The sequence below is a fragment of the Ziziphus jujuba genome, chromosome 8 (assembly GCF_031755915.1).
Source record: "Ziziphus jujuba cultivar Dongzao chromosome 8, ASM3175591v1".
In the NCBI taxonomy this organism is placed as follows: domain Eukaryota; kingdom Viridiplantae; phylum Streptophyta; class Magnoliopsida; order Rosales; family Rhamnaceae; genus Ziziphus; species Ziziphus jujuba.
The window spans coordinates 22,675,929-22,696,923 of record NC_083386.1 but is presented as its reverse complement, the minus strand read 5'-3'; the positions used below and the strand labels follow the sequence as shown (position 1 = coordinate 22,696,923).

Below are 20,995 nucleotides of genomic sequence, written 5' to 3'. Positions count from 1 at the left end.
CAAAGTTGGCAGATAGGCAAGGCTTCTCCAACATCTGGTGCGAGAGTGATGCCAAATCTGTAATACAGAGCCTCAACAACCCGAACTCCTCTTCTGTGCACTGGTCTGCCCAGGGCTTTATTACAAAAACTTTAAAGTTGTGTAACAAGTTTGAGTCTATTTCCTTTACGTGGACTCCAAGGAAACTAAACCAGCTTGCCCACGTAACTGCACAGTGGGGTATGCACAATGATTGTGTAGGCCTTTCGTCCTTTTTGACCTCTTCACACAGGTTTGTTACTATAATGAATCAGGATAGTGGTATATTTACACCACACCTTGATTCATAGGCAACATGCCTTTCTCTGTATGATTGCCTCTTTTTGGTTAATATAACTCACCATTTTCAGCCAAAAAAAAAAAAAAAAAAAAGAAAAAATAATGGCCCATTTGAAGCATAATATTTATCCTACTTGCAAAGCAAACATTACATAGTTTGCTAGGCAAACAGCTTTATAAGTTTCAGTTAAAACATAAAATTCATGTGAAGCACAAACTTTTACATGTTAAAGCCTAATATTTTCTAAAAACCCAAAACTTTAATTAAAAAAAAAAATGCAACAATTCAACCACATACATTTCATGGATGTTTTTATTATATAAATTTGCAGGCACAAATGGTAGGGTAATTAAAATTAACACAATTCCCTCTACCGTGTGAAGATCTAAAATTTTCATGCTTTGAAAATTGTGATATGGTCTATTTAGTATTGGGTTTGAACACAGAAACGAAATTTCATCAAATTTTTACAGAAATTTCATGGCGGAGAAAGAAAGTGTGTCCCTATGAATTCATATTTTTAGCAAAAATGCTAGAAACGCTAGAACCCTTCAAAAGCAGTCCACTGGCTGATTCAGTGCTACCACTTGATAATTAACACGTGGCGTTCATCTTATAAATCACTTTGAAAAAGAATAAAAAGCCGAGTCATGCTTTTCCAGGTTATTACAAAAACACCATTTTTCACTCTCTTTTGGCAAATTTGGAGGGAACACAGGCAAGCCTTCACCCCTCTCAATGGTTGGTCATGCTATTTTTTAATGCGACTCTGCCCGTTGTGCGGCCAGTCACCCAGCGCCAATAAAAACAAATGGCAATTTCGTAATAATACAGAAAAGAATGGGTTAGCTTGGAGCAGCGTCTATGAGGCTAGATAATAAAAAAGACATTGTCAATAAAGGTCAGGACATGAAAGATGAAAAATGGACGAAAACAAATTTTGTGCCACTCTTCTTTTGCACAACTCGTGAAAATTCACGGTTGAGCTGGCACTACATAAAACTGACACTTGTCAATAGGGGGACCACAATGGTGCCAGGCCAACCCCGTGAACTGATATTTTCGTCATTTCAAGCTTTAGAAGAAGACGAAAACAGAAACAGAAAACTCTTGCTCTTCTATGTTTGTTTACTCACATTGGCTTTTGCTTCCACAACAAGCAAGCAAGCAAACGAAAACGGAGAAAATGAGAAGCACAAGAAGTAGCGTGGTGGAAGAAGAAGAAGAAGAACACCTTCATGAAGGCTCGAAAGTGGAGGTTTTCTTCTCCAAGGAAGACGGTTTGCAGAACGCTTGGCTGTCGGCCGTCGTTCTGAAAACACCACCACCACCACCACCGTATTGTTCTCCATCATCATCGTCGGAGATGAAGAAGAGAAAGACGAGCTCCGATTCCAAGGTTTTGGTCCGGTACGATCACTTGCACACTGTTGCCCGAAACCACCACCGGAAACCACCCATCACCCAATACGTGAAGCCGTTTTTCATCAGGCCATTGCCACCACCTGAAGATCCTGATCAGCAGGTGATTGAGCTCAATGAAATTGTGGATGCTTTCCACCGCAACGTTTGGTGGACCGGAGTCGTCATCAATGTCGTTGGGGACAAGTATTATGTGGAGTTCAAAAATCCACCTGATATTTTGGAGTTGGTGCGCTCTCAGATTCGGCTTCATCGGAATTGGGTACAGGGTACCTGGAATAGTCCTCAGAAACACCAGGTATCAGTTTTATATTTTGATTTTTGAAAAAATATTAATATTATTTGTGGGTTTTGATTTGTGTTCCAGATATATATATATATATATATAGATATATAAAATTTTTTTTGGGGTTTTATTTATTTTGTGAAGCTATCTGAATCTGGTTTTGGGTTTTTACATCTGCTGGAAAATGGAGTAATAGAGAAATATATAAAATGGAGTTTGAGCTTTTAGTTTTGGTTTTATTTTCCTTCAGCTCAATGTTACTACTTGCGGTTGTGGGTATGCCATTTTGCTTCACCGAAAAAATAAAATAATCATTCTGATTAAATTTTTCTACTTTGAATTTGTGGAATAATTTTTTATTTTATTTTTTTTAAGTACTCTTATTGGGTCTAGTTTTCATCGGTCTCAGTGGCTCAAACATATGTAAAATGGCATTTTAGGGAAATTTTTGTTTACTGAGAGGTTTCAAGCACTCGTTGTCATTTTCAAAGCTTATCAAGGCGAAATCAATGATTTATTGTCGTTGTGAATGTGGCTGGTCTCCCATTTCCAACTTTCACTATTTGTGGACTTTTACATATAAATTCTGTATAAAGTGAAGGGTCTTATAAGTTTTTTGGGAAGCTGCAATTTGCTGCCTCAAAAACACTGTTTTCTTTCCCGTATTCCCTCAGGAAAATTTGAAAGTGAAGATATAGAAATTAGCTGAGAAATACAGTAAAAAATTAATTAATGTTGGTAGATTGGTGGAAGTATTATAAAGTCATAACTTATATAATTATAGGTATAAGTTGGTTGAGACTAAAAGCAGGCTCAAGATTTAACTAAAACAATAATTTTCAAGTAGTTGATTTATCATAACATATATGCTTGAGAAAATGACAAAGAATACAGTTTCTTGTTTTTGTTTTCTGTAATAAGCAGAACGCAATGTTTTAGTAGTTCAGAACGCAATGTTTTCTTATTTTTGTTGTTGGTATCTCTTTCCCGCGCACACACATTTGCATATTTCTAGATATGTCTTTTTATCGCTATCATGATAGGTTAACTTTATGACCCTCACAATGGAAGATAGCTATAGAATCAATAACTCTGTTTTCCTTTTTTCATGAATTTTTTTATTATTTATTTATTTATTTTTTATTTTATTTTTTTTTCAATATATTCATTACACATGCATCTGCCTGGTCATATGTTTGCATATATGTAACTTTCATTTCCTCTAGTCATCAGTATGCGAAATGCTTTTAAATACTACTTCTTTCTTCTTGACCTCTGTTTTTGTGTTGAATGCAAAATAACATTTCTTTTCCAATAATTCTATAAAGAAAACAACAAGATCATCACTTTTCAACCCTGGGGAAGCAATAGAAGTGAATCTTGAAAATGAACTTCCCTGCATTGTTTGGTCACCAGCAATTTTTCTTGGAGAAGTACGTCCATACCAGTTCTTGGTGCAGTCTAAGAACTCCAAAATTGAGGGAGAAGGTTTTCATAAAATATCTGTAAAACTCCATCAAATTCGACCTCATCCTCCACTAGCGGAAGTGAAATTTGATGTATTTGAAAAGGTGGATGCGTTTGATGGTTTGGATTGGTGGGTTGGAGTGATTACCAAAGTTCTTACATAGAAGGTATTATGTCAATTTTATGCGTGGAAAGAAGATGAAGGAATTCAATCAGTCGGAACTGAGGCCGCACTTGCAATGGGTTAATGGACGATGGGATACAAAATCGTTGGTACGTATACTTTTTTCTTTACTTTATTTGATGGGAGGAAAGGAGGGGGGTTTTTGTTGGCTTTGTGGTTTTCTACGAGTTTGGATAGTGATATGTTGGAATGCTTCCTCTTTTTAATTTTTTGTTTTCTTTAATTTTTTATGTGTAGGTTTATATTGAGGTGTTTTGCATTTTAATTTTGTAAGTTCTTATATTGCTATCCATGGAGATGTTTGATGTTGCGGACTTGGATAGTTACAAAGATGTGGCACTCCTTAAGTTTATTCTTCAGGAAAAGTGACCTAATTGATGATCCTGCTAGAGTTGTTACGCTCATCTGCGACAAGTTTTACCCCCTTTTTTTTTTTTTTTTTTTCGTGGGTAATCGTGAATAGGTATTACTTATGCTTGAAAACCTCTAAATCTAAATCAAGTAGTTTACTTATATGATAATTCTGATCGCACACAAGTTTATTGGAGTTGAATTATTAATAACAGATCTAGAATGCAGCAGATCTAATGCTTTTACATCTCTGGTTACTCTATAGAAAATAATCAGTTTATCATCCACAAGTCTTCACCATCAAAAACGTTTATTCTCTTTTTTGTTTTTTTTATTTTTTTGTTTTTTGTAATGTCTGATGCAGAAAATCCTAGAGGGAATTACCAAGGAGCAGATCTCAGGCTCTCATTCCTGTCCAGATCCAACTCTGGTCCAATTCCAGTATGAGTCACGAAAAAAAATGAGAGAAAACAAGCATTTCAGTCTATTTCAGAAATTAGCCAATCTGTGTTTTTTACAACTACTTTTATATTCCTCTTTGTCACCACGCAGGGTGAAGGTAAAAAAACAAAAGGCATGAAGCCACCTCAGCAATTAAAATAACAAAACAGGCCATATCAGCAAGGGAAGTAAAAGGAAATAAAACGCTGCGTTTAGACAGAAACTAAAATATTGCAGCTGCTGCATCATTCACCCACACTTGAAGAAGGCTCGACCACGAGCGAGGAAGATAAGTCAGCAACATCAGGGGGGTGGTATTCAAAAAGATCAGCAACGTTGAATGTATTGGAAATCTTTAGATGTGAAGGGAGCTCAAGTTGGTAGGCATTGTCTCCAAGTTTTTGTATTATGCGACAAGGACCTATCTTTTTAGCTTGGAGTTTGTTGTAGGCACCGACAGGAAACCTCTCTTTCCGAAGATGAACCATGACAAGATCACCAATTTCAAACGTCTTATGGCGACGATGGAGATCAGCTGTAGCCTTGTAACGGGCATTACTGGCATTCAGATTGTGTTGGACCCGGGTGTGAATATCTTGAATTCTATGGGCCAAAGTGTCAGCAGCTGCGTGAGGAGGGAAAGAAGTGGAGACAAGGTCGACAATATGGTTGGGAGGTTTGGTATAGACGATTGCAAAGGGACTAAATCCTGTGGAACGATTGACCATGCTGTTATAGGCAAATTCAGCTTGGGGCAAGTAGGAGTCCCACTGTTTTGGAGAGTCACCTGCAAGGCTACGCAACATGGAACCAAGAGTTCGATTCACAACCTCGGTTTGACCATCCGTTTGAGGGTGATAAGCACTGCTAAACTGAAGCACCGTATCAAACTTGCGCCACAAGGTTTTCCAAAAATGGCTAATGAACTTTACATCTCTGTCAGAGGTGATGGACTTCGGTATGCCATGAAGTCTGACTATTTCACGGAAAAACAGGTTGGCCACATACGAAGCATCGACAGCTTTCTTGCAAGGAAGAAAATGAGCCATCTTGGAGAACCGATCAACTACAACCAAAATGGAGTCGACTTTGCGTTGTGAAAGTGGCAGACCGAGGACAAAATCAAGTGAAATGTCCTCCCAAATATGATTTGGGACAGGCAGGGGTGTGTAGAGGCCGGTATTTTGTTGCTGGCCTTTAGCAGTTTGACAAACAGCACAATGTTTGACAAATTTAGTGACATCTCGTTTGAGGTGAGGCCAAAAGTAGCGTTCTTCAAGTAAGGAAATTGTTTTGTCCCTTCCGGTATGAGCAGCCAAACCACCTCCATGAAGGTCTCTTATAAGCTGAAAACGAAGAGAAGTTCGAGGGATACATAGCTGGAGCCCTTTGAAGAGATAGCCATCATGAATATGAAAATCGCCGGCTGCCTCATGCAAACGACATTTTTGCCAAATGTGTCCTAGGTCGGGATCATCGGGGTATTGGTCTTGGAGAGCGTCGAATCCCACAACCTCGATTTGCAACTTGTTCAAGAGGCACACCTTGCGACTGAGAGCATCTGCCACTCGGTTGTGTTTCCCAGCTTTGTGGTGGAATGAGTATGGAAATTTTTGAAGGAATTGTGACCATCGGATGTGCATCTTGTTGATGTGCTTTTGTGAACTGAAATGTTGCAAAGCTTGGTGGTCACAATGAAGGACAAATTCCAGCTGGATCAGGTAATGTTCCCAATGCTTGAAAGCTCTCACGATAGCATATAATTCTTGTTCGTAGGCCGACCACAATTGACGGGCAGGGCACAACTTTTCACTGAAAAACTCAATAGCACGCTGTTCTTGCATAAGGACAGCTCCAATGCCCGTTGAAGACGCGTCCGTTTCGACTTCGAAGATTTTGTCGAAATCTGGAAGTGCCAATACCGGTGCCTCAGTAAGATGTTTTTTTAGAGTTTCGAAGCTTTGCTGCTGAGCAGGTCCCCATTGGAATTTTCCTTTCTTGAGGCAGTCTGTTAGTGGACCTGCGATAGAACTGAAGTTGCGCACAAAACGTCTATAGAAAGTTGCGAGTCCATGGAAGCTGCGAACTTCAGTGACTGTTGAGGGTGTTTTCCAATCACGGATTGCAGCTACCTTTGAGGGGTCGGCCTTGATTCCATGCTTGCCCACAATAAACCCGAGGAAAAGAAGTTCTGGGGTCATGAATACACATTTCTTGAGGTTCAGATACAGATGGTTTTCCTTGAGTATCACAAATACCCGCTGCACATGCTCAATGTGGGCTTCGGTTGAGTGGCTGTACACAAGAATATCGTCGAAATATACCACCACACAGATGCCAATGAGAGGTTGTAGAACTTGGTTCATCAAACGCATAAAGGTACTCGGTGCATTGCATAACCCGAAGGGCATGACCTGCCACTCGTAGAGACCCGTAGGAGTCTTGAAGGCGGTCTTCCATTCATCTCCAGGTCTTATTCGAATTTGATGGTAGCCGCTGCGAAGATCCAACTTAGAGAACACTTGAGCCCCACTTAATTTGTCTAACATGTCTTCCAACCGGGGAATGGGAAACCGATATTTGGTAGTTATCTTATTGATAGCACGGCTGTCAATACACATTCTCCATTCACCATTCTTTTTGGGGACTAGAAGAGCTGGTACTGCACAAGGACTTAGGCTTTCTCGGATAAGGTTCTTCTTCAGCAAGTCCTCAACCATTTGCTGTAGGATTTGAACTTCTTTTGGTGGCATTCGGTAGTGAGGGAGATTAGGAAGTTTGGCCCCGGGTAGCAAGTCAATAGCATGTTGGATGTCCCTCATGGGTGGTAGGGAATCCGGAAGTTCACTTGGACAGATTTCAGCGAACTCTTGAAGAAGTTGGAGAATGGGTTGTGGAAATTGAGAATCTGCAGGAGCTTGAAGTGAAGCTACAATACCGAAACAGATCTGTGAGTGTTTAGCTTGAAGCTCAAAATGTTTTCCCGAGGTTGTTAAAAGTATAGGACCCTTTCCCGAGAGTTGTTCTGGTGATACTCCAGATGTGGGCAGCAAAGTAGGGTCATTTTGGGGCTTGGAAGGAAGTAGGACAATTTTCTTCCCATTCCATTGAAACGAATGTGTGTTTTGTCGACCATCATGCGTTACAGAGTTGTCGAACTGCCAAGGTCGGCCTAAAAGAATATGGCATGCATCCATGTCCACAACATCACAAACAACCTCATCGGCATAATGTTTTCCTATACTGAAATGAACTTTACACAGCTCGGTGACCTTGGTTTCGATGCCCTTTTTAATCCAACCCACCTTGTAAGGATTCGGGTGACTCATAGTAGGAAGCTTCAAGGCTTTAACCAAGGACTTGGACACTATGTTCTCGCTGCTCCCGCTGTCTATAATCACCTCACACACCTTCTTGTTGATAGTACATTTGGTTTTGAAAATTGAATGGCGTTGAGGCTCCATGGGGTGTTTAGGAGAGAACAATAGCTTCTGGATGATGCAAATAACTGGTTCACCTTGGTCTTCATCCACCAACTTGGTTTCATCCCCCACGGTGGCAAACTCTTCTCCCGAATCGTCTTGAGTCTCCACTATGTTAATCTGTTTTCGCAGTGGACATTCATTAGATTTGTGCCCCTGCTGGCCACACTTGAAACACTTGAGTGGAAAGTTTCGGGCATAAGGATTTGAAGGCCGGTTGGGTTGGTTTTGGGGTTTGCTGGTACTTTTCATGGAATTATCAGCAGGGGTGGTCTTTTGGTAAGGGGCTGCTGGTGATAGGGATTTAATTTTTGGTGGGTACAGTTCACTCATGGGTTTCCATTTAGCTGGTGTTTTAGTTACATGCCTCTCAATTTGCTTTTCAATCTTGAAAGCTAAATTGACAGCTTCACTCAGATTCCACACAGGACTAAGCTCTATTCTTTCTTGAATTGGAGTAAGTAACCCAGCCACATATCTAGCAACTAGTTGGCCTTCATTTTCATTCAAGTTCACCCGAGCACTTAGTCTATAAAATTCTTCAGGATACTCACTAATAGAACGGTTACCTTGGTGGCAATGGTGATACTGCTGGTAAAGGATCTGCTCAAAATCAACGGGGAGAAATCTGGCTCGCAACATTCTGCGTAGCCTTGACCAAGATTGTATCGGACCCTTTCCTTGTTTTCGTCTATTACTCAAAACCTGTTCCCACCATGCCGAGGCTCCCCCACGGAATTTGTAAGCTACCAAACGAACCTGTTTATCCTCCGGTATGGACATATACTCAAAGAAAGACTCAACAGTTTGTACCCAATCAAGAAAATCCTCAATATTCAGAGACCCATCAAAATTTGGAATATCTACTTTAATTCGGTAGTCTAAAGGTTGGTGGTCTCGAGCATACCTGTGAGGACCAGCTTGAGGGGCTCGATTCATAGCCATTGTCTCCATCTCATCTTCCGAGTCCGAGTCGATTGAGAGTGGAATACGTTGCTGAACATCCAGAAATTGTCGGTGTTGAGTTCTGGGAATTCGAGGAGGAGGCGAATCTTGGAGGTGTGGATCTGCTGGGTGTGCCAAAGGAATGGGCGTCTGTGGCATCTGTGTTGCTGCAGATCGGTCGCCGGAGTGCTCTGGGAGATGAGAACCAGCAGCTCCAGTTTTCAACGTCAGACCAGAATGTATTGCAGCACAGAGTTGTCGAATCTCATTAGAAAGGGTGTCGAATTTCTGATCTAATTTAGCCACTGCAGATAAGAGCATTTTCGAGTTTGGGTCTTCGCCAGAATTTCGTTGAGAGCTTTCACCGGAACCAGCCATGGAAATTTCAGAGAGAATAACCTGGGACCTGTGGTCTCTGATACCAATTTGATGCAGAAAATCCTAGAGGGAATTACCAAGGAGCAGATCTCAGGCTCTCATTCCTGTCCAGATCCAACTCTGGTCCAATTCCAGTATGAGTCACGAAAAAAAATGAGAGAAAACAAGCATTTCAGTCTATTTCAGAAATTAGCCAATCTGTGTTTTTTACAACTACTTTTATATTCCTCTTTGTCACCACGCAGGGTGAAGGTAAAAAAACAAAAGGCATGAAGCCACCTCAGCAATTAAAATAACAAAACAGGCCATATCAGCAAGGGAAGTAAAAGGAAATAAAACGCTGAGTTTAGACAGAAACTAAAATATTGCAGCTGCTGCATCAATGTCATTGAGATGTCTTAACTCTGAAATCCTTGTGATCTACATTAGTTCAAATTGCCAAAATTGAAAATGTGGATTCAATTAAGGGTGGCTTATATAGTGTCTTTTTGCCTCGGAATATGACATACAGTCCAGATTATAAACCACAGTATCTGCATGCATGCAATAGCACCAAAAACTCCACTGTAGCTACACGTAATGAAAGTTCAGGTGCTAGAATGGAAAACACTGAAGAAGAAGCATCTTGCTCCACCAACAAAGGCTACAGTCAAAAGGAGCAGGTGAGTCCTTGAATTGATGAATTATCTTGCTTAGAAGCCTCATGTGAAAGGAAAGTGAATTGACATTTAATGGTATTACTAAAATTAATCCTTTCAAGAAATTAAAACTAGATTCAGACAGCTTAATTATGGCTATTTGATGAAGAAGGGACAAATGGAGATGATCATGTAATTAACTAATACAATCTGTTGGTAGTCAACCTTCTAATAACTAGTCTTTTTGTAAACTTACTGAGTCATAATTTGATTTCATGAGGTACATGTTTGGTGTTTTGATGGATGATTCAATTGAAATTTTGTACTCTGGTAGCAAAGTTTACTACTTTCTCTTATTGTCTTGTTTATTCCATAAACTTGTGCTTTTACTAAAATTTATATTCTTCCTACTGTAGAACATTATGGAACAAGAAGTTGGAAGACTTGGAAACTACCAACTGTATCTCTTAATTTTTAGGGAAGATAGCTGATTCCAAAATCTGAATTTCTAGGAACGTGTACTATGACACTTAAAAGTAGGGTTATACCACCAAAATCTCAATCTAAAAATGTGTAATGTTTAGCAACAGGTATAGTCGTGTAGGATTTATGAAGTATTTTTTTAATGATCTAATATTGTTGATAGATGAAAACTAATCTCTGGCAGATGCTATGAGCCCTCTATGTTACACATGCTATGATTCCTCTATGTTTTTCTGTTCCTTTGAATATTGCTGATTATAATATCTGTCCTTTATTCATGTTCATGATTAAAATACAGAATGATGTTGGAGTGAGTAATTAAATACTAAAGAAGGGAGAAGAAGAGAAATTACCCATTGTAATTGCACTAGCTGCAGCAGTAGGTATGTAATAAGCAAAGGTATCAATTGTTGTTGGCTGGTAATTTGTTTTTGTGTTACTACTTTTTGTCAACATTTGTGGGTAAGCAAAAAAATGGAGCCGGAGTTGTTGCTGTAGATTGCACTACTGATAAAGTTAAATTGCCTATGACCGCACACGTTGAAGTTCCTGGTATGGGGGCCTTACTGCTATAATAATGAATTAAAGTACTTTTGGGAAACCAATCTCTGTCAATTTTGTAGGTGATCAACTCAATAGAGCTGCAGATGTTCGAAATTGTAGAACTGATAAATCTGAATTAACTGTGGAAGTTACTGGTATGGAAATTTGGGAAACAAATTTTCTTGATTTTGTAAGCAAGCAACCGCATAGAGCTGGAGGTACTGTAGATGGTGGGAAATCTAATGATGCGTTGATGTCTGTCTTACTTTGGTAGGCTCTGAAGATGCATTGAGAGATGGAACAGATCTAGTCTCTGCAACAGATTGCTTGGCAGAAGAAGTTATGGTGGCTGTGGATGGAATATCTAGCAACAGTGTTTCTGATAATCAACCTTTATCAATGTCTTTCAATGAAATTCATTCTATAGAAAATGCCAATGACTCAGGCAAGCTATCACAAATTTCCAAATTTTGTTGACTTGTGTTGCTGTAATATTGTTGATTGATGAGTAATTATTCTTGAAAACTTAATCCACTTGGGTTGCCAACCTTATGAAATAGGTTCCACAGGTGACATTGAGCAAAACAACGGTCCATGTTTGCCCTTTGTGAAAACATTTCCAATTTGGCAACAATTTGAATCAATGGAAGCATTCAGAAGATTGCCTCAAAATCCCCATTTTCAGCCTTTAATGGAGTCCAAAGAGATATATCGGGAGGGATTTGCTATAGGTAATATGTTTGCCTTTCTTTCGTTGGTTCAGATGATTACAAAGTTGGAGATAGAGGCTCCTGGGGAATTATTCATTGAAGCTACCGAAACACTTGTGGAAATGGAAAGAATGGGATTCAATGTCGAGGCATTACAAGGTCGTCTGAATGAGTTGCAACTAATTCAAGTCAAGTTGAGACAACTTGAAAATGACTCCAAAGGGGTCAAAACTAAGATCACTAATTCCGTTCATAAGAGGACCAAAGTTAATAAAGAATTTTATGCGCTTTGCTTGGAGATGAAGAAGTTGGAAGAAAAGAAGGCAAGGCTAATTACTGAGACTGTGGCCACTAGCACTGAGCTAGATATGTGGCAATCAGAAAATGCTGATATTCTTGAAAACATCCAGAGAATGTAGCAAAATTTCCTTGTTCTCCGTCGAGTTTGACCACATGCATTTAGTTTTGTATTTTCGAGGCATCATGGTGATAGGCCATGGAGTTGCTCGATGTATATTTTTGGCTCTATGGTAAGTCATTTAAACTGGTTTTGTGAATGTAAAGCTGTATATCATGAGTGCTACTTACATTATATATATATATAATCAAATTTTATTACCCCAAAAAAAAAAAAATCAATTTTTTGTTGTTTTGCCGCTTAAATATTTAATCTATTTTTTTTTGTATAAGTTTATATTCTAAAATATCATAATGTCAACACAATAATTTAAAAAACAAAAAAAAAATTGGAGTCGACTTGATGCTTTAAAGCCGAACCATTAAAGTGTCACATAGCGGCCCATTTGAAGCATAATACTCATCATGGTTACATGTTTTGAGGGGGAAATGGGCTGGTACAGGTACTGAAAAGACAATATTTACTAAAAAAAAAAAAAAAAAAAAGGTACTGAAAAGACAATGAGTTAATTTTTTAATATTTATATTTTTTTGGGTGAATTTTAATATTTATTTGTTGGGAAACTTGAATAGTTGTAGTAAAATATTTAATGTGTCAAGATTCAGCAGCACAAAAGAATGGGAATAATTTAAATTGATAAAAAAAAAAAAAATTGTCTGAGAGAAAGCAAACCTTTTGTTGGACGTTTGCTAACAAAACAACTTTCTAAGTTTCACTTAAAACATAAAATGCATGTGAAGCATGAAGTTATGCATGTTAAAAGCCTAATATTCTAAGAACTTAAAACTTTTATATAATAAAATTTTGTTGGTTTGCAAAGAAAAACGAAATTTCATGGAGAAAGAAAAGTGTCCTTGTGGATTCATATTTTGGCAAATGCAGAAATGCCACAAGAAAGTACCCCAAAAGCAGTCCATTCGCTGAATCAGTGCTACCACTTGGCAATTTACACGTGGCTCTTATCCGTAAATATAACTTCGATTTGAAATGATGAAAAGCTTAATAAGTCATATTTTTCTAATTTATTACGAAGCTAAGTCTAGCCGGGTGGATGTGGAGTCCCCTAATTCACCCCTCGGATGTTTTGCTTTGACTTTGAATGCGACTCAAGCCAGTGTCAGAGCACACACAACAGTGCCACCGGCAATGAAAACGAATGGCAAATTTTGTAATAATATAGAAAACCATGTCTTAACTTGGTGTAGCCTCCGAGGCTTAGAACGAATGACAAAGAGAAAAGACCGATTGACTCTTAATTGTCAGGACATCATGAAGAGCCAAAAAAAAAAACAAAAAGAAAAAAAAGAAAAAAGGAAAAAAGGACAAAAACAAATATTTTATGGGGGATTCTTTCAGCACAACTGGTGAAGACTCACTTTCCCAAAACTGCCACATGGCAAACGTAAGACCCAACTACTGCCACGTGGGCAGATCCATCAATGGTGCCAGCACAACTCGTGAACTGATATTTCCGTCTTTTCGAGCCCCTAAAAAACTCTCCGGCTTCCTTGTTTGCTTTTTACCTTCAACCACAAGCAACGAAAAATGGAGAAAATGGATAATAACGGTAACATAGAAGAAGAGCACCTTCAAGTTGGTTCCAAAGTGGAGGTTTTCTGCGAAGAAGACGGTTTCCATAACTCATGGTTCTCGGCCGTGATCCTCCGACCACCGTATAAGAGTACCTCTCAAAGGAAGCGGAAGAGAAGCTCCGACTCCAAGTTTCTGATCCAGTACGAAAACTTTCTCACCGATGGCGGCAATAAACCACTCACTGAGTACGTTGACGTTTCATTCATTAGGCCGTTGCCACCACCTGAAGCTCCTGAGCAGGTGATTGAGCACAATGACGTTGTGGACGCTCTACACAGGGACGTTTGGTGGACCGGAGTAGTTACCAATGTCGTCGAGGACAAATACTATGTGAAGTTCAAATTCCCACCTGATATTTTGGAGTTAGATCGCTCTCAGATTAGGCTTCACTGGGATTGGGTAAAGGGTATTTGGAGTCGTCCTGAAAAGCAGGTAAAAAGGTTTTTATATTTTTAAATAATATTTTGTGGGTTTGGTTCGTATTCTATGATTTTCTAGAGGTTTTAAGCTTTTTCAAGGCTTTTTTTTTTTTTTTTTTTTTTTTTTTTTTTTTTTTTGTTCCTTTACCTTATTTGTTGTGGAGCTCTCTGTTTCTGGTTTTGGGTTTGGGTTTTTCATCGGCTGGAAGATGGAGTGATAGAAAAATATATAAATAGAGTTTGAGTTGAGGTTTAAGCTTTTCTAGGCATTTTCCATTTTCTTTTCTTTCTTCATCCCTTATTTTTGTAAAGTTCTCTGTCTCTGGTTTTGGTTTTTCTTCTGGAAAATGAAGTAATAGAAAAATAAATAAATGGAGTTTGAGTTTTAGTTTTTCTTCAGCTCACTGTTGGGTGTGATAATACGACGAGTCAAACGATATTATTTTTTTCAACAAATAATTAAAAAAAAAAATTACTTCGAATTTGTGGCATTTGAGGGAAATTTTTGTTTTTACTGAGAGTTTTGAAGTATTCGTCGTCATTTTCTAAGGTTATTAAGGCCAAATGAATGTTTTGTTGTCATTGTGAATGTGTATATGATGGATGGTCTGCTATTTCGACCTTTCACTATTTGAGGATTTTTTTAAATACAAATTCTGTACAAAGTGAAGGGACTTAAGAGTTCCTTGGGAGGCTGCAATTTGCTTGCCGCCTCAAAAGCACTGTTTTATTTGCCTTATTTCCCAAGGAAGATGGGAGAGTGAACATGTAGAAATTAGCTCAGAAATACTGTAAAAGTGATTTTAATTGGTTAAAGTAACTAATGTTGGTATATTGGTGGAAGTATTGTAATTTCATAACATATACAATTATAGGTATAAGTTGGTTGAGATTTAAAGCGGCTCAACATTTAACAAAAACTATAATTTTCGAGTGGTTGGTCTATCATATTGCATAAACTTGAGAAAATGCCAAAGATACAGTTTCTTATTTTTGTTTTCTTAATGCAAAATATAATGCTTTTCTAGTTCAGAAATAAAGTTTTTAAGTGCCATATATGCACAATTGTATCCTCCTACCTGTGCGTTGTATGAACATTATTGGTATCTCTTTTTCTCACACAGACTTGCATATTTCTGAATGACCATTTTTATCACAATCATGATGCGCTCAAAATATTATGGCCCTCAAAACAGAAGATATTTAGCCGTAGAATCAATAACTATGTGTCCCCTTTTCCAAGAATTTTATTTATTGACTTCTAGTTCTATTTATAACTATGTGTCCCCCTTTTCCAAGAATTTTATTTATTTACTTCTAGTTCTTTTTTTTTTTTTTTTTCCCTCTCCTTTTTTGACTAGACATGCATCTGCATTTTTACATGTTTACATATATGTAACTCTGATTTCTCTAAGTCCATCAGTGTAACAACTACTTTTAAATACTACTTTTGCTTCTTATTCTTTTTTTTTTTGGTTGGAATACAAAATAACTTTTTTTTTTCAATAATTCCTTAAAGGAAACAACAGGATCATCACTTTTCAGCCCAGGGGAAGCCATAGAAGTGAATCTTGACAATGAACTTCCCTGCATTGTTTGGTCACCTGCAATTTTTCTTGGGGAAGTAGGTCCAAACTGTTTCTTGGTGCAGTCTAAGAACTCCAAAACTGAGGAAGTTCTTCATAAAATATCTGTACAACTCCATCAAATTCGACCTCATCCTCCTCAAGTGGAAGTGAAATTTGATTTATTTGAAAAGGTAAATGCGTTTGATGGTATCCGATGGTGGGTTGGAGTGATTACCAAAGTTCTTATAGGTAGCAGGTATACTGTCACTACTTTGCATGTAAAGAAGGTGAAGGAATATGATCAGTCTGAACTGAGGCCGCACTTGGAATGGGTTGGTGGACAATGGGAAACAAAATCAATGGTACATATACTATTTTCTTTTTTTCTTTTCTTTGTTTGAGTAGAAATAAGTGAGAGGATTTTGTTGGCTTTGTAGTTTTCTATGAGTTTGGATAGTAATATGTTGAATGCCTCCTCTTTCTCTCTTTTTTATTTTTATTTGTAGGTTTATAATGTGGGTCTTATGTTGCCATTCATATAGAATTCTAATGTTGTGGACTTGGAGAGGTAGAAAGATGTGGCACTTGTTAATTTCATTATTGAGGAAACATGGCCTAATTGATGGTCCTACTAGAGTTGTTATGTTCATTCATGAATAAGTTTTACTGATGCATGAAAATCCTCTAAATCTAAATTAGTTTGCTCATATGATAATTCTGGTTGAGAGCAATTTTATTGGAGTACAATTATTCATGAAAAATTTAAAATGCAATGAGTTTGGTGCTTAACATTTTTGGTTGCTATACGAAAAAATATCAGTTTATCATCAACAAAGTTATTTATTTTTTTTTTTTTTCCGTAATAGCGTTGAGATATGCTTAACTCAGAAATGTTTGTGATCTACATCAGTTTAAGTTGCCGAAATTAATAATATAGATTCAAACAAGTTAAAGGGAATCTTATATAATGTCTTTTTGCCTCAGAATGTGAAATACAATCCAGTTTGTAAACCATTGTACCCACATGCATGCAACAGCACCAAAAACTCCAAGGTAGCATCACGAAATGAAAGTAGAGGTGCTAGAATGGAAAAGACAGAAGAAGAAACGTCTTGTTCCACCAACAAAGAAGACACTCAAAAGGAGCAGGTGAGTCCTTATATTAATGAATTAGATTATTTAAAAACCGCACGTGAAATGAAAGTGAATTGATATTTAATGCTAAAATTGAATCCTTTCAAGAAGTTAAAACTAGATTCAGACAACTTAATTTTGGCTGAATTTGATAAGGAAGGGCCAAACAGATGGTTAAGTAATTAACTAAAACAATCAGTTTTTACTCAACCTTCTAATAATTAGTCCTTTTGTAAACCTACTGAATCATAATTTGATTTAATGTGTCACATGTTTGGTTTTTTGATGGCCGACTCAATTTAAATTTTGTACTCTGGTGGCAAGGTTTGCTACTTTCTCTTATGTCTTTTTATTCCATAATCTTGTGCTTTCACTAAAATTTATGTTCTTCCTCCCGTAGAAGATTAAGCAACAAGAAGTTGGAAGACTGGGGAAAGTAAAAACTGTATCTCCTAAAAAGAGGGGAAGCTTGCTGATGCGAAAACCTGAATATCTGGGAACATGGACCAGGACATTTAAAAGGAGAGTTATATTACCAAAATCTCATTCAAAAAATATGGAATATTTAGTAGCAGGTATGGTCATGCAGAATTTATGCAGTAACCTTTTATAATCTATAGATATTATTAAATTTTGGCTGGTAATAAAAGAAATTAATCTTCTTGCATTTCAGGGGCAGACTCTGAGGTATTAACGGTCTCACATGCTGAAGAGTCTTCTCCACTTCCTAATAAGGTAGATCTAAAGCTTGTATGAGTTCTAAGGAGTTATTTGAATGATCGAGTGAGACTTAGTGATTGTAACCATACAACAGAGAAACCCTAGTATGACATAATAATTTAAGGGAAAAAGAGCTTTCAGGAGAGGGGTTTGGCAGAAGTATTCAGTCTAAGAATCTCTTGGTTACCTGTGGTCATGACAGTACAGATTATATAGCATTTGGTCACTTTTGAAGCAACAGTGACCATTTTGGATCTGCTGTCTTCAATATGACATTATGTATCAAGCTATGTCTTTGCCACATAAGTTATATGTCTTTCAGGCACAGATCACAAACCAAATATTGAAGTGCTGTGCAGACTTGATGGAAGTACTAACATAATGCATATACAAGACTTCTAGGAAATATTTATTCTTTACACTATCATTTAAGATTCATTTTTTGGGGAGAGTCAAATTTTTTATTTTAGTTTTTATTTTATAATTATTATTATTATTATTATTTTTCATGCTTTTAACCATCCAACTAAGTTCGCAATTCTACCTGTAGCCTAAATGCTGAGGCATGCTATGATCCCTCTTTGTTTATCTGTTCCTCTGAATATTGTTAATTATAATATGAGTACACTACTCATGTTTGAGATTAAAATACAGAATAATGTTGGAGTGAGTAATGAAATACAAGGGAAGGGAGAAGATAAATTATCTATCGCAAATGGGCAAGCTGCAGCAGTAGGTAGGCAATAAGCTGAGTACCAATTATTGTTGGCTGGTAATATGTTTTTTTTATACTACTTTGTGTTAACATTTGTAGGTAAGCGACATAATGGAGCTGGAGTTATTGCTGTAGATTGCACTACTGATAAAGTTGAATTACCTATAACCGCACGGGTTGAAGTGTCTGGTAGGGGTGGCTCAATGCTATTATAATAAGTTAAACACTTTCAGGAAACTAATCTCCATCAAATCTTGTAGGTGATCAACTAAATGGAGCTGCTGTTGTCGAAGATTGTAGACCTGATAAATCTGAATTGACTGTGAGAGTACCAGGTATGGAGAGCTCACTTCTTTATGATAAGTTAAAACAAAAACTAGGGAAACAAAATTTTGCCCATTTTGTAAACGAGCAACCTTTTGGAGCTGGGGGTGTTGTAGATATTGATAAATCTAATGATGCATTGAGTTCTCTCTTAATTTTGTAGGCTCTGAAGATGTATTGAAAGATGGAACAGCTCTAGTCTTTACTACAGATTGCTCGACAGAAGAAGTTATCGTGGCTGTGGATGTTTCTCATATGCAACTAAATGGAACTGTAGGTGTTGAAGATCGTAGAACTGATAAATCTGAATTGACTGTGGGAGTTCCAGGTATGGAGAGCTCAATGCTGTATAATAGGTTGAAACAAAAATTAGTGAAACAAATTTTTTACCCATTTTGTAAGCAAGCAACCGTATGGAGCTGAGGTGTTTTAGATATTGATAAATCTAATGATGCATTGTGGGCTCTTTTAATTTTGTAGGCTGTGAAGATGTATTGAGAGATGGAACACCTCTAGTCCCTACAACAGATTGCTTGACAGAACAAGTTATGGTGGCTGTAGATAGAATATCTAGCAGCGGGGTTTCTGATAAGCAACTAAATGGACCTGCAGGTGTTGAAGATTGTGGAACCAATAAATCTGAATTGGCTGTGAGAATTCCAGGTATGGAGAGCTCACTGCTGTGTAATAAGTTAAAACAAAAATTAGGGAAACAAATTTCTGTCGATTTTGTAAGTAAGCAACCGCATGGAGTTGGAGGTGTTATAGATATTGATAAATCTGATGATGCATTGAGGTCTGTCTTAATTTTGTAGTCTATGCAACAGATTGCTTGACAGAAGAAGTTATGGTGGCTGTGGATGGAATATCTAGCAACGATGTTTCTGATAATCAACCTTTATCAGTGCATATCAATGAAATTCATTCTATAGAAAATGCTGATGACTCAGGTAAGCTGCAACAAATTTCCAAATTCAGTGTTGGTGTAATATATTTGATTGATGAGTAATTACACTTGAAAACTTGACCAATTCAATTGCCACCCTAAAGGAACACGTTTCACAGGCGACAATGAGCAAAACAACAGTTTATCTTTGCCATTTGTGAAAAAATTTTCAATTTGGCAACAAATTGAATCGATGGAAGTATTCAGAAAATTGCCCCAGAATCCCCATTTTCAGCCTTTAGTGAAGTCTAAAGAGATATATCGGGAAGGATTAGCTATTGGCAATATGTTGGCCTTTGTTTCTTTTGTTGAGACGATTGCAAAGTTGGAAATAGATTCTCCTAGGGAATTCTTCAATGATGCTATCGAAACACTTGTTGAAATGGAAAAGATGGGATTCAATGTTGATACATTACGGGATCGGCTCAGTGAGATGCAGCTATTTCAAGTTAAGCTGAGACAACTTCAAGATGACTCGTTAGGGATCAAAACTAAGATCACCGAGTCCACTTATGAGAAGATCAAAACTAATGAAGAAGTTGGTGAGCTTCTCAAGGAGATGAAGAAGTTGGAAGAAAAGAAGGCAAGGCTAATTACTAAGACTGTGGCCATTAGCACTGATCTAGATATGTTGCAGTCAGTAGATTCTGTTATTACTGAAGACATACTGAGAATGAAGCAAACTTTCCTTGTTCTCCGTCAATTTTGATTATTATGTATCTGGTTGTTTTATTTTTGAGGCGTATGGGTGACGGGTGGTGACAGGTTATGGAGTTTGCAGAATATATAATTTTGGCTTCATGGCAAGTCATTTAAACTGGCTTTTTGGAATTTGTATAAAGCTATTTACAATGGTGATGCTTTATATTACGTAAATATAATCAATATCCTTTTGTTTTGCCACTTTAATATTTAATATATTCTTTGTTTTTTTGGCTCAAATAATATTTAATGTATTCTTGTTTCTTCTTTTTCTCTATTTATTTATGATCCTGCTTTACTTTCTGCTTTTCCTCTCTTTGCAATAGCTTTTCAGCGATAGGTTATGTAGCTTTTCAGCTTTTCGTATGCAGGGAAAAACATCTTTGCTGTGAAGGTTGCCTGGTTTACTAGCGGTTGTTCTAGATGGCAATTCTGTTCATTAGGCAGCCTAACCACAAATTATACCCAATACTTAAAATGGCCATAAATATATATATATATATATATATCAAAGCTTTAATTCTAGTTCTGGATTAGGAGCTTGCATGCAATGGTTGAATTTGCCATAAGGACCAGAATAACCAATGGCAATTTCGTAATAATAGGGATAAAGAATGGATTAACTTGGTAGTATAGTGTCTCTGACGGTAGAGAAAAGACCTTGTTTTGCTGTTGTCACGACATGAAAGATGAAAAAGGACAAAAGCAAATATTTCATGCTAATTCTTCTTCAGCACACTCTTGACATTTACACCGTCGATGGTGGTAAGGTGGTAGTTTAACGAAAGGAAACCTCAGTTTTTCAGT

The 20,995-nt window shown here is 37.4% G+C and overlaps 3 protein-coding genes across 3 annotated transcripts in view; all 3 read left to right on the top strand.

Annotated features, from left to right (window-relative positions):
• The window catches only part of LOC107414083 (DUF724 domain-containing protein 3), an 85,338-nt gene extending 64,954 nt beyond the window's left edge, over positions 1–20,384 (top strand). Inside the window, exons 8-14 of the mRNA XM_060819856.1 lie at positions 18,156–18,237; positions 18,316–18,405; positions 18,477–18,551; positions 18,704–18,868; positions 19,021–19,203; positions 19,356–19,490; positions 19,591–20,384. Of these exons, the coding sequence (XP_060675839.1) occupies positions 18,156–18,237; positions 18,316–18,405; positions 18,477–18,551; positions 18,704–18,868; positions 19,021–19,203; positions 19,356–19,490; positions 19,591–20,195 (1,335 nt within the window). The 3' untranslated portion in view covers positions 20,196–20,384. The remainder of the gene's footprint in view (positions 1–18,155; positions 18,238–18,315; positions 18,406–18,476; positions 18,552–18,703; positions 18,869–19,020; positions 19,204–19,355; positions 19,491–19,590) is intronic.
• On the top strand, positions 1,428–4,111 carry LOC107414125 (protein AGENET DOMAIN (AGD)-CONTAINING P1-like). Its single transcript, XM_025071314.3, has 2 exons — positions 1,428–2,039; positions 3,356–4,111. Exons 1-2 carry the CDS (start codon positions 1,440–1,442, stop codon positions 3,656–3,658), a joined length of 903 nt encoding a protein of 300 aa, XP_024927082.3. The 5' UTR covers positions 1,428–1,439; the 3' UTR covers positions 3,659–4,111.
• On the top strand, positions 9,776–12,247 carry LOC132804973 (DUF724 domain-containing protein 1-like). Its single transcript, XM_060819537.1, has 5 exons — positions 9,776–9,937; positions 10,864–10,948; positions 11,020–11,094; positions 11,214–11,384; positions 11,449–12,247. The coding sequence occupies exons 1-5, from the start codon at positions 9,776–9,778 to the stop codon at positions 12,066–12,068; spliced, it is 1,113 nt and encodes a 370-aa protein (XP_060675520.1). The 3' UTR covers positions 12,069–12,247.
• Positions 20,385–20,995: the final 611 nt, after the last annotated feature.